This window comes from Eptatretus burgeri, chromosome 17 (assembly GCF_056783735.1).
Source record: "Eptatretus burgeri isolate ZD-2024b chromosome 17, Ebu_testis_v1, whole genome shotgun sequence".
NCBI classification, from domain to species: Eukaryota; Metazoa; Chordata; class Myxini; order Myxiniformes; family Myxinidae; genus Eptatretus; species Eptatretus burgeri.
This window is the reverse complement of record NC_140977.1, coordinates 24,225,815-24,239,410: the sequence shown is the minus strand read 5'-3', so window position 1 is coordinate 24,239,410 and position 13,596 is coordinate 24,225,815. Positions and strand designations below refer to the sequence as shown.

The 13,596-nt window shown below is 45.5% G+C and overlaps 1 protein-coding gene across 8 annotated transcripts in view; it reads left to right on the top strand.

The window, feature by feature from the left end:
• ARFGAP1 (ARF GTPase activating protein 1) overlaps positions 1 to 13,596 on the top strand; it is a 42,245-nt gene that overhangs the window by 4,945 nt on the left and 23,704 nt on the right. For 7 of the 8 annotated variants that reach the window (XR_015052768.1, XM_085861391.1, XM_085861394.1 and 4 more), the window contains exons 2-5: positions 4,694 to 4,803; positions 9,437 to 9,605; positions 9,838 to 9,926; positions 10,396 to 10,485. Coding sequence is in view for 7 of the 8 variants with exons in the window: in XM_085861391.1 (XP_085717517.1) it covers positions 4,694 to 4,803; positions 9,437 to 9,605; positions 9,838 to 9,926; positions 10,396 to 10,485 (458 nt within the window). In the remaining variant the exon portion in view is untranslated. Of the gene's footprint in view, positions 1 to 4,693; positions 4,804 to 5,300; positions 5,592 to 9,436; positions 9,606 to 9,837; positions 9,927 to 10,395; positions 10,486 to 13,596 lie in introns of those variants that run through there. The other variant, XM_085861396.1, reaches the window with a different exon arrangement.

Sequence of the window (13,596 nt, the reverse complement as noted above, 5' to 3'; positions counted from 1 at the left end):
CTCGCCGTTTCTCCCTTGCCTTCTCGGGGCCTGCTCCTCTGGACCGCCTCCGGGGATACGTGATTGATCCATCCTTCGAGTTTTCAGCCGCTCTCCATCAATGGGTTCAGTGCTGAACTGAACTCCGCTCATGCCCCCCTTGATGTGTGTTGTGTGTTAGCTCTCATACGAGCCTCAACAAGGTATACAAAAAAAAAGGTTGCTGACATGCCTCGTTGACTGACAGTCAGTGTGCTGGGCGGGGTCTAGTTAGGAGGGAGGGAAGGAAGAAGAAGAACTGCGCCTCTCGGTACACCACCTCTGTATGAACACTGGACAGCCTGCTACACCTTCCGACACACATGTAACGTCCAATTACTGAACAACCTGGCTAAACATGCATTTAAGGGGAGATCCTGGCTGATCCTATATTTAATAACCCACTGAGGGCCCATTTCCGCAACAATACTACATATAAGGAATTCCCCTTGATGAAAAGCGAGTCATAGTGACATAACAGCGTTGAATTGATCAAGGGTACGCCTTACCGGCGGATTGGCTAACAAGTGAGTGGTGAAGCAGTTTTTAGTTATGACGCTATGAGGCATCAGTCGCAGCTTCAGACTTTTGAAAATTTGAAAGTGCAAAGCTATGAAAGCGATCATATATTGATTCATTAATTCTGAATCCTCATGCCCCACCAAAATATTGCCACGCCCCACCTTGAGAAACACTGATTTAGAGGTTCCACGACAGCAGGATCCCTTCAGAAGGATGTGGAAGGAGTACACAAAATTATATACAGTACAATATAGTAATACTTCTTAAAGCAATATAAAAATATACAAGTATGCAGCAAGAGTACACAAACAAAAACAACAATCACAGTCTCCATGACAGCAGCAAGAACAATAACTATGTGACACACACACACACACACACACACACACACACACACACACACACACACACACACACACACACACACACACACACGTGCAGCCTTGTGGCTGCTGGTTGCATTGGTTAGGGATGTGGTAGAACATTGAAGAACTTTGCCTCTCAAGGGACACTGGATACCATTTACCAGAGCCACAGGTCCAGGCTGAATGGCAGAGCTGAGCTGTTCAGGGAGCTGAGGCGGAAAACTGTACGTGTGCTAAGGGTGGACAAGGAGGCCTATGTGTGAGGAATCTGTGAGGGGGTAGAGCATCACCTGTGGTCAAGTGATTCTCGTCCTGCTTACAGGGGAATTCACGCATTGCGTTCATCCAAGGAAATCCCTCGGTGTACTGCAGTTAGAGCAGAGGGTGGTGGATTCTTGACGAAGGAGTCGAAAGTGAAGGCCCGCTGGGCCGGTTACTTAGAGCGGCTGTACCAGGCTGATCCACCAGCTGTCGAGTTTGATGTCGGGGGTGTCACAATCCCTGTTGCCTGACCCTCCAAAAATTGTGGTAAACCTTTGTTTGTAAAAACACAGACTGCGGTGAACCGGTTGAAATGGGGTAAAGCTCCTGGGATCTGTAGCATCCATGCTGAACTTCTTAAGGCTGGTGGAAATGCTGTACTTGTGTCAATGTATGCAGTTCTGTGCTCTGTCTGGAGCACAGGCGTCATCCCAACTGACTGGAAGAGGGGTCTTGTCCCTCTCTGGAAAGAGAAGGGTGATCGCCAAGACTGCAACAACTACCGAGGGGTGACGCTGCTCTCAGTGCCGGGCAAGGTCTTTGCTTGGATAATTCTTGATAGGGTTCGCCACCATCTGCTTGAGCACCAGCACCCAGAGCAGTCAGTCAGGCTTTACACCAAAGAGGTCAACGATTGACCGTATCCTTGCTCTTCGTGTCCTCACCGAACGCAGATGAGAGTTTCAGCAGGGGCTGCTTGCAGCCTATGTTGATCTCTGTAAAGCGATCGATTCAGTGAATCGGGATGCCCTCTGTAGGATTCTTGGTCTTCGTGGGGTGCCACCAAAACTGATCAATCTGATGTCTGAACTCTACTCTGGTACTGAGAGTGCTGTGAGATGTGGTGGTACAATCTCTGATTTATTTCCAGTTGTTACTGGAGTTTGTCAGGGGTGTGTTGGCCCCCTCATTTTTCAGCACTTGAACGGACTGGATTCTGGGGAGGATGTCGGAGATATCAAGCTGCGGTGCTTCGTTTGGGAATGTCTATCTCTGACCTTGATTTCGCAGATGATGCAGTCATCTTAGCGGAGACTCTAGATATCCTTTTGGGGGCCCTAAAGGTGCTGAATGATGAGGCAGAGCCGCTGGGATTATGGGTTTCCTGGGTCAAAACTAAGATCCAGGCTTTCAATGACATCTTGGATGCTGCTATCCTGTCTCTACCTATTTGTGGCAAGGATGGTGAGGTCACGGAGAGATTCATGTCTCCGCTGGCTGTGAGCCAAAGGTCAACAGACATTGGGTCGGGCCTGTGGAGTCATGGATTCACTGGATCATGGGGTGTGGCGCTGCCGGTACCTGTGCGGGAGGATGAAAATCCGAGTCTTCAGGTCCTTGCTGCTTCCAGTCTTGCTCTATGGATGTGAGACTTGGACTCTGACCAGGGATCTGAGACGGAGACTTGATTCCTTTGGTACCAGGTCTCTTCAGAGAATCCTTGGCTATCGCTGGTCAGATTTTGTGTGTAACGAGCTGTTGCTGAGAGAGACTCAAATGAGATTTGTTACCTGCATAGTCCGTGAGCACCAGCTGCAGCTGTACGGACATGTGGCTCGTTTTTCTGACGCTGATCCTGCTCACCAGATTCTCTCAGTGAGGGAGCCTCCTGAGTGGAGGCGGCCAATGGGCCAACCACGTGCCTTATGGTTGCAGCAGGTTGATCGACATCTGAAGGTGATGAGTATGCGCCAGGCACCTGCCTGGGGGATGGCCAGACGGAGGCCCTGGTGGAAAGTGGACGCAGCAACGCGCTGCTTTGGCGCATGCTTCCATACTTGACCTGACCTATGCTGCTGATGCAGTGCCCCTATTACCAGTACACTGGTGCTCTTTTTGCTGACCTCGGAAGGATCATCGGCTGAATGAACCCCACCTGGTGTTAATTGAGTGGCCGACGGGGCTCAATCTCTGGATCCTCAGATCCCAAGCCAGCCACCCGAACCGCGAAAGCTGGTGCCAGGCTCACTCGGTGTTAAAAACGATCCTTTTTCATGTTACACTTGATTTTTACATCCTCGCATTCACAGACAGACATGCAATATGTTTGTGAAGTACAACTTGCTGTCTTTTGTTTTAAACCCATCAGCGAAGCGACACGAGGCACACCTCATATTATTAAATGAAAGTGTAAGGCTTGATCAGTAAATCCGTGGCCTAACTTGCAAGTTCTGTCAGATTTGTTTTATTTCAGCGGAAAGTATTTACGTTCTTTTCATAATTTTTTCTGCTTCATCTCTCTTTGTCCAATTTTTAAACTTGGTCGTCAATGCAATTATGTCATTGTCATGCTATCCATGGAATGTGAAACAATTGGCACGATCTGATTGATTGCCGGTGAACCATAGTTTGCGATATCTTTTGATGGTCGATATCTATGGCAACCACATTTTCTCTCCGCTCACCCCTCCACAACCCTACCTCTTGATATCTCTTCCACAAAGTCGTTGCAGGTTTTGGTCCAAATGCTTCTCCAACTACAACACACTCGGCAGAGAGCATACCTCCGCCAAGCTGAACAGTTGTTTTGTATCTCAGACAGGCTGGATCCGGATTCGGATGGTCATCAAAGTCTAATCTGCTTGGTCATGTCATGTCACTCACCCAACTCGTCCACCAAGTCTCGTCCAAATCCATCCATAACTTCTTTGAGATATCCTGCTCACATTTGAGACAAACAAACAGAGTCAGACAGGGATGAAAACATAACGTCCGTCCACCTTCGGTGATGGAGGTAACAAGGCAACATCACAGCTCGCGTGTAATAAACCAACTTCCTCGAGACATTAAAGGATGAACGTTTTGCAGCAGATTCTCCTGATAACTCGAGGGGATGTTTTCTTGCATTGATTATGTCAGCCTGCGACCTTGTTGGGTCTTCAGAAGATCGTTACATGTGTATTTATTTATTTATTTATTTAAAGTGGCCATAACACCACAATGGTCAATTATAAACTAAAAGATTGTTTGTACAGTTGAATTCTGCAACCTCGTATATAATTGTATTTCCTTAATCGATCCATCCGCGTCATCATCGATGTACCTCACTCTATTCTTTAAAGAGCGTCTCTTGCTTTTGGCTGTGCCGGATTCCAGTTTGCCATTGCCTTGCCAGCATTCAGTCAGCGCAAGAATTAACTTTGTAAATTTTTGTCAGGGTGCCAGAGATAACTCGTCTACTCTTGGTGAAGGACACTGTGGGATCTTTAACGTCCACAAACTAATGCCAGCAGATAAGGCGCCCAGTTTAACGTCCATCCGAGGGACAACGCACACATTGATGAATCGCCCTGCCTGTGAAACTCCGGGACGACAGTTTACAGCTGCGTCGGGATTCAAACCCAGGCTAGACAGGTTATAGCAGAGTGTGCCGTACCTTGAGGCTCTCCATGCAGCGTACCCCTTTAACCCTTTTGCATCTTAGTGTTATGTTTGCATCGCGATAATGTGCTATCCTATCCGGTGACCGATATCATGGATCACTGCATGCCTTGGAAGATGTTGTGTCGTGTCATCCCATGTCACAGGTTTGCTTTGAATGCGGAGCATTCAACCCACAGTGGGCAAGTGTCACGTATGGAATTTGGATATGCTTGGAATGTTCAGGGAAGCACCGAGGTCTTGGCGTTCATCTAAGGTATGTGCTTTGGGATTTACGTTCAATAGCCTGTGCATCGCCGTGTCTGAATCGTGAGCTCGCGATTCGTCTTGGCGGTGCGTTGCTTATCATGGAGCCTTGTGATTATATGTTGGTGTTCTTGCCACAACAGCTTGAGAAAAGAAGCAATCACCATTAACATAATATGTTTTTAGAAGGAGAGTCGTCCGTCTGTCCGATACGTGAAGAACAAGAAGCAGGACCTCGAGCTTTAATGTAAGATTTATTATTCCATGTCAGCAGGAACCCTTTAGAAGGAGCACGCAGGAATAAGTCTCGAAGCAATATAAAAATATATAATAGTACACGGAAGAAGCTCGTAATATGCGAAAGAGAGTGGGTGGAGGGGCAGGGGGGGGGGGATTGGAAGTAAAGTTAAAAAAAATTATATTTGTTTTCAAAAAAGAAACTGAGAAAGTTGGGGGGGTGTGGTGGAAAAGGGAATGAAGTTTGGGAGAGGAGGGGAAAAGGGAGTCATGGAATTTGTGAAGAGTACAGTACAGTGTTAGGAGATGAGTGGCCGAGGGATGACGTCCCCGTTCTGAGGTGCATTCCGAGGGCACAGAGGCACATTGAGGCCAGCATGCGTATGTGATCCACCCTGGAAAGGTCACAATGATTTGTTAAAGTCCATCAAGCTCCATAGATTATTATTATAGTCCAGTGAGCTCAATATATTGTTATTTATCTGAGGAGCTCCTCTCGAACGGAGAAGATTGGAGGTGGAACTGGGAGGTGTGAGATGGTGCAAGGCCAAGAACCTCAAAGTGAGTTTTTAAATGCAGGTTGTTGCACATGAGTAGGATATCTGAGAAGTGTAAAAGCACTTGATTATAGCATTGCCAAGCAGGGTAGAGGAGTACAGGAGGTATTGATGCATTTTAGAGTGAGAGGGCTGGAAAAGGAGTTTGTAAAGGGACTGGTGGATTGAAGTTCAGATGCAAGCTTTGGGGGGGGGAGGGCAAGGGTAGTTGGGAGGAGGGGTCGAGAAAAGCTTGACAACGGGTGTGGAGAGAATGGGAGGCAGTAAGCTTGAAAGGGAATGTGTGGAGGGGAGGGAAATCTTGGCAGGAAGTATACAGAATGTATCTGTCCATGGATGCTGAAAAGGCAAGGCTGCACCAGTGTACCTCAAACCACTGAATACAAAACGGTGAGGGGGCATACATATGTGACACCAATATGTCATTGCTCGCCAAGAAGGAAGAGGGTGACCAATGTCATACGGCTGGAGAGGAAGCAAGAGGGTGACCAATGTCATATGGCTGAAGAGGGTGATCACTGTTATCCGGCTGGAGAGGAAGGAAGAGGGTGATCAATGTCATCATACGGCTAGAGAGGAAGGAAGAGGGTGATCAATGTCATCATACAGCTCGAGAGGAAGGAAGAGGGTGATCAATGTCATCATACGGCTAGAGAGGAAGGAAGAGGGTGATCAATGTCATCATACAGCTCGAGAGGAAGGAAGAGGGTGATCAATGTCATATGGCTGAAGAGGGTGATCACTGTTATCCGGCTGGAGAGGAAGGAAGAGTGTGGTCAATGTCATATGGCTGGAGAGGAAGGAAGAGGGTGATCAATGTCATCATACGGCTAGAGGGGAAGGAAGAGGGTGATCAATGTCATCATACGGCTGGAGAGGAAGGAAGAGGGTGATCAATGTCATCATACGGCTGGAGAGGAAGGAAGAGGGTGATCAATGTCATCATACGGCTGGAGAGGAAGGAAGAGGGTGATCAATGTCATCATACGGCTAGAGAGGAAGGAAGAGGGTGATCAATGTCATCCTACAGCTCGAGAGGAAGGAAGAGGGTGATCAATGTCATCATACAGCTCGAGAGGAAGGAAGAGGGTGATCAATGTCATCATACGGCTGGAGAGGAAGGAAGAGGGTGATCAATGTCATCATACGGCTGGAGAGGAAGGAAGAGGGTGATCAATGTCATCATACGGCTCGAGAGGAAGGAAGAGGGTGATCAATGTCATCATACGGCTCGAGAGGAAGGAAGAGGGTGATCAATGTCATCCTACTGCTCGAGAGGAAGGAAGAGGGTGATCAATGTCATCATACAGCTCGAGAGGAAGGAAGAGGGTGATCAATGTCATCATACGGCTGGAGAGGAAGGAAGAGGGTGATCAATGTCATCATACGGCTGGAGAGGAAGGAAGAGGGTGATCAATGTCATCATACGGCTCGAGAGGAAGGAAGAGGGTGATCAATGTCATCATACGGCTCGAGAGGAAGGAAGAGGGTGATCAATGTCATCATATGGCTGGAGAGGAAGGAAGAGGGTGATCAATGTCATCATACGGCTCGAGAGGAAGGAAGAGGGTGATCAATGTCATCATACAGCTCGAGAGGAAGGAAGAGGGTGATCAATGTCATCATACGGCTGGAGAGGAAGGAAGAGGGTGATCAATGTCATCATACGGCTGGAGAGGAAGGAAGAGGGTGATCAATGTCATCATACGGCTCGAGAGGAAGGAAGAGGGTGATCAATGTCATCATACGGCTCGAGAGGAAGGAAGAGGGTGATCAATGTCATCATATGGCTGGAGAGGAAGGAAGAGGGTGATCAATGTCATCCTACAGCTCGAGAGGAAGGAAGAGGGTGATCAATGTCATCATACGGCTGAAGGGGAAGGAAGAGAGTGACCAATGGCATATGGCTGGACAGGAAGGAAGAGGGTGACCAATCTCACAGCTGGACGGGAATGAAGATGAGGACAATCAAAAAACAGTCCGGCTTGGAAATCCAAGGAGGTCGGAGGGAACAAACTAACCCGCTGCACAAACTCCAACGAGAAAAGACGGGAATACATGTGCAGCGAATCTCGCGCACAGCTGGGTTGGCAGGAAGAGCAATTGCACCAAATGTGAGAGCAAGATTAGGAAAATTTGTGGATGTCTGCCTACCACCTGTTAACTATTTGATTGACAACGATTTGGTGAATGATTAGCTGATACCTTTGTCCTGCTGGAATGTCATTTCCTTTGATATTTGTTGGTTGAGTCGTTTGTTCACATTATTTATTGCTTTTTGCATGAACAGCCTGTAATGTTGAACTGCAAGTTGACAAGTAGTGTCCTGCATGCATTAGTCGTGTTCCACACCTCCGCCAGACTGAACAGTTCACATTTAGTAACCCATTGATAGGCCGGATGAGAATCCGGACCTAAATCAAAGTCGAATCATCTTGTACTTGTCACCTAACCAACTCATCCACATACTTTTGTCAAAACACTTCCACAACAATTTGAAATATTGTGCTGCATGTCGTTTTTAGCCCCCATGTGTCAATAGTGAAGAATTGCTATAAAAATTTAAAACTCTGCTAACCGGATCCGGATGTTTACCAAAAACGAATCGATTAGTCCTCGTTACACACCCAACCTGTCCACCAAGTTCCGTCTGGATCCGTCCATAACTTTTTGAGACATCCTTCTCACTGTCAGACACACACAAACAGGGGTGAAAACATAACATCCGTCCACCTTCGGTGGTGGAGGTAATAATGAATATAATAATTGAAGGATAAAATTGTGGTGCTGTTGAGTGATGTTTTTGAAATTTTAGGTGTATTCTCAAAACCAGTTGAGAGAGAGAGTTATATTTTTCAACCAAATCTATTGGGGCAGGAAATGTGAAGTCGTAACCATTTATTCAACATCTAATCGGGTGTCGGCACACCTTTTTTAATAACTCTCGTGTTAACCACGTTTGTATTATTACAACGCAACACTGTTAGCAGGTTTCCTGCTTCTCTCAAGTCCGTACAACTCAATCAGAAGATTGCAGTTTGGCCCGTTGGACGGGCTCGTCGATTCGATCAGATTACTCCGATCCTCAAAATGCTTCATTGGCTCCCTGTACTCTGAGAGATTTCAGAATATCATTGATAATAATCTTAAAAGCCAAACACAAACTGTTATATCAATAAATAAATAGACAAGCAGTCATAGACTGGTACTTACGAAATTGTCAACTTGACCTCTGACCTTGTCTAATAAAAGCTGTCTCTCGAGAAGGTAGCGACGCAAACCAGAAGTTTCTACGATGATTCTGTACCAAACCATCAAAAATCGAATGTTTTGGATGTTTGACCCCACTGTTGACCTTTGACCGATTTTGACCAAAATCTAATCAGCACTAGCCATCACCCTCCTGAATCACGTGGTGTAATTTGACATTGGTAGCTTCTTCCGTTCTCGAGTTATCGTGCCTACAAACAAACAAACACACAAACAGAGGACGGAAGTCATCAATATACTTACGAAATCTAATAAATAAGATTTCATGCTTAAACTCATCGATACACTTGTTTTGCTAAAACTCTTAGAACCTTTTATGTGACGATGGACTTGGCCAAATCACATGACTATAGGTCTGTTCAGGCTAAATTCCAACTAATTTGAAATGGATTGAGAATCGGAAAATGCACGTTTTCCATTTTTGATGGATCCATTTTTGATCCCAACGAATGCTTGAAACGAACATCGGAGCACTCGGTGAAAATGAAACCATAACTTCTTGCCGATTACTTTGTCTTCCCATTCCCCTGTATCGTGTGTGTTTTTTTTTTTGTTTTTTTTTTGGCCCACTATTGAAAGCTTTGTGCGCTCCGTGACAATGGACAAGTGGAAGGATATGGAACTGGAGAAGATGAAAGCTGGAGGCAATGCTCGGTTTCGTCGGTTCCTCGAATCCCACGATGTGGACCGCAACTGGAATTTGCAAGAGAAGTACAACAGCAAAGCAGCTGCTCTTTACCGGGACAAGGTAGGGATGGAGTGGAGTCCTTCCTGCGAAAAAATCCCATTTTGTAGTTGCATATCCATTGTAGTAGAATGCTGCGCATGTTCATCGATTGTAGATGCTTATATTATTCACGAAGGATTACAAAATGATTTTCTTTATGTTGGGTTCTTGTAAGGCTTATTTCAAGCCAAAAGAGAGCTGCAGAGCCGAGCTTGACTGGAAATGGTTTTAACAATGCATTCTCACTCGTCAGCTATGTGTACTTGCTGAAGGGCAGGAGTGGGATGAGTATGCATCTCCAGCGCGACAGTGGGTTCCCCCACAGTCTCTCTCAAGCCACAGGTACTTTTTGTGTGTCTGCACTTATTGAAAGTGTGCTCAAGATGGCTGCAAGTTGTCAATGTATTTGTGTTCACTTTGGTGATGGTTCGAGAAAAGTAAAAGGCTCTTGAATGTCACCAGTTCTTTGTGAGCGACCCGTTCGGTGTTGTGTTGCGTTGTGTGCATTGTTAACGCTGGTATACCTGTGATTCGATTGTGGAACCGGTTTGTTTGTTGAGGTAAGATGATAGTTTGTAAGAGTGAAGTGGAGTTGAAAGCTGACAAGTTTAGAATTTTGTAGTTGGACTCCAACACTCCGTCCAGCCTGGTATCTGTCATCCCTGGAGACTGAATTTGATGTGTGCCAATTACACGATGTGCTGCTTCCGTTCCAAAATCTGTCTGACTTGTTGAACCATCTGTTAATTGCCCACTCCTTAATGCTGTCTTTCTTTCTTTCTTGTATTCTCAATTTGATTCCTCATGATAGTTTTGGTGGATCGAAAATGCATACGTCTTCCGCAACGACCAACAAAGATTATGAAGACTGGCTGAATGATGAAAACTTGTCGTATCAAGGGTGAGTGGTTTGAGTGAACACCTGATCATAAACCCTTGGGTGCAGTTGTATATTCTAAGCTCAGTAATGCTTTATGGATGTTTTGACTGTGTCGTGGAGGAAGGTGTAGAATTTATCGATGTACGAAAGTAATGCCTTCTATTTTTCATTTCGTAACCAAAGCGTCGTACGAAAGCTCAACGAGATCACAATGAAAGGTTTGTATCTCGCGACCATTTTAAATTTAGGGGCACTGTGACCGGTCGCGTGACATCATCACACCACGTTTTCAAAACGGCGACTCCGCTAGATGAGCGTCCGAAGCAGAGAACTGTTATTGAACTTCTTACTGTGGAAGAGGTTCCTCCAGTGGATATTCACAGGCATTTAAAGAATGTGTACGGTGACTCTACCATTGATGCGAGCACTGTTAGATGTTGGACAAAGCATTTCAAGAGCAGGGAAACCGATATCGACGACTAGCCTCAAAGTGGTTGGCCTGCAACCGCAGTGACACCGGAAAACGAGTCGGAACGATGCGCTCGTTAAATAGGATCACTGTGTCACAACATGTGAGATGTGTGAAGCGGCGGGTATTGGAAAACCAGCAATCATAAGCATCATGGAAAGGAACTTGTATACTCCATGATTTGTGCTTGCTGGGTCCCAAGATTGTTGATGGAAGAGCAAGATGAAAATCGGAAATTCATCTGTATGGAACTCTTCAAATGCTATGAAGCCGAAAGTGAGGGATTTCTGTCGTGCATAATCACAGGTGACAAGACGTGTTCACCGTTGTGGCCCCAAAACCAAGCGACAGTCTATGGAGTGGCACCAAACTACCATCACCAGCAAAGAACTTCAGAATGCAGTCCTCTGTGGATAAAGTTAGGAGTCTGTGTTTTAGGATAGAGAAGGCGTCCTGCTTGTGGATTCTGTGCTGTGGTTAAGGGTGCCACGATTAACTCGGAGCGGTATGTTGAGCCTTTAATGAAACTGAAACGCCGCATATAACAAGCTCGTGCGAACCGAGACATGAATGCGGTGCTTGTCCTCCATGACAACGCCCGGCTTCACACCAGCCTGTACCCAAGAGAGGCAATTGCGGCCTTGGGATGGACCGTCCTCCCCCATCCTGCTTATAGTTCAGATAAGGCACCTTCAGATTACCATCCATTTGACCCGCTAAAGGATGGATTGCATGGAGTGCACTTTGTGAATGACGACAATGCCGTGACGAAGGTTCGTGACTGGTTTCGATGTTGTGACAAGAAGCTTCACATTGTCAGTATCCAGCGTCTGGTTCAACGTTGGTAAAAGCGCATTGCAGTTGACGGACATTATGTGGAAAATCACCTTCGTATTTGCCCCATCTCGATGCATATTCCCTGTAACGAGCCCGCCTCCTCGCAGCAGGGGTTTTGCAATCGCTTCTGTGTGTGTGTGTCTGTATGTCTGTCCGGGCCGTAATTTTTTTACCATTTGAGCTTTTATCGTCAAATTGTCAACAAAGCTTTATCATGACACGATGGAGAAGACAAATTAATAATTTCGTCAAAAGGTCCGAGTCACATGAAATCGTCAATTTCCATCCAACTGACTTGAAATTTGAGCATGGCTTGCGTATTGGGTCACTGAGGCCTAATGTTTTTGAGGTTAATAGATCACGGTCACCTAAAATCACCAATTTGGTTTGTTTGTGTTTTTTTTTTTAACCTCCGCCACCATAGGTGAAGGAGGTTATGTTTTCACCCCTTTCTGTCTGTCTGTTGGGTAGTCGATCTATCTATCCTTATTGTCAGGTTTTCCATCGTTATGTCTGTCTGTCTGTTTGTCTGTCCAGGCCAGTACTCCGTTAATCGTAGGCTGATTTTGATGAAACTCTGGTGGTAGGTTCATACCGTGACCTAGTTGTGCGCGTTTGAGAACCGTTGCTATGGACCCCTCGGTTGCCCAGCAACAACGGGGGTTTGAAATTTTCAAAAAAAAATATCGAAATTCAAAAATCAAACAGATCGTTTGTGGGCAACACATTCAGCCTCCTTGACAAAAAAATTCAGCCCGCTCCCATGAAAACTGTCGGAGAAGATTGACTTTGAATGAACCCTGGTCGAAAAAAAAATTAAAAAACCAAGTTCGTTATATCTCAGAGACGATGAGTCAGATATACATGAAACTGTTATGGTAGGTTCATGGTATGTCCTAGTTATGTGTGAGAACTGTTGCTATGGACCCCTCCGTTGCCAAGCAACGGCCGAAAACGACTACATTTGACTTGATTGACTCTCCATGTCCGCCTTCCGGCTTGTCTGTCTGTCTGTGTACAGGATAACCCAAAAAGTTGTGGACGGATCTGGATGAAATTTTGTGGGCAGGTTTGGAGTGTGACAAGGACGAACCGATTAGATTTTGGTAAAGATCCGGATCCGACTACTATAATTTTTAAAATAGACAAGTCTGAAGACGACAATGGTTCATGAGCGGTATTTGACGATGTAGATTGTTTCAGAAGTCATGGATGAGACAGTGATAATTTTTGACCAAGTTATAAAAATGATCAACATGATGTGGTACGAGTGACAGGTTATTAGTTGCAAAATGTCGAAAACCCGGTTTCGTTCAACAACTTTCAAAATTTGACCTTTGCATAACCTTTAAAGATCACAAAACAATGTTGTGGACATTAAAATAAGGAAACAGGATATGTGCTATAGCTTATTGGAGTTAGTTCGTCGAAGAAGGTCGAAAACCCGGTTCAATTCCCACAACTTTGAAAATTTGACCTTTGTCAACTTTAAAGGTCAAAGGTCAAGGATTATGACCTTTGGTGCAAAACTTCCTCTGGAACATTCCAGGAACAATATAACGTCATATAGGCTATATGGCATTTCAAAGTCCTCGGATTAACCAGACTTTGATGAAATCAGCGTAAAAACAAACTTGAAGGGGGTGCCACGGGCAAGGTGTTCGAGATGGAGCAAAATGGTTTAAGACTTTAGGTGGGGAATGACCTCAAGATTATGCATTAAAAATATTATCATCTAGCTCTCAAAGTTTGGGCGGTCGTATGATTTTTATGTCAAAATTCACAATTTTCTAAGTTTGTGACCTTGACCTTGATGAAAATGAAAT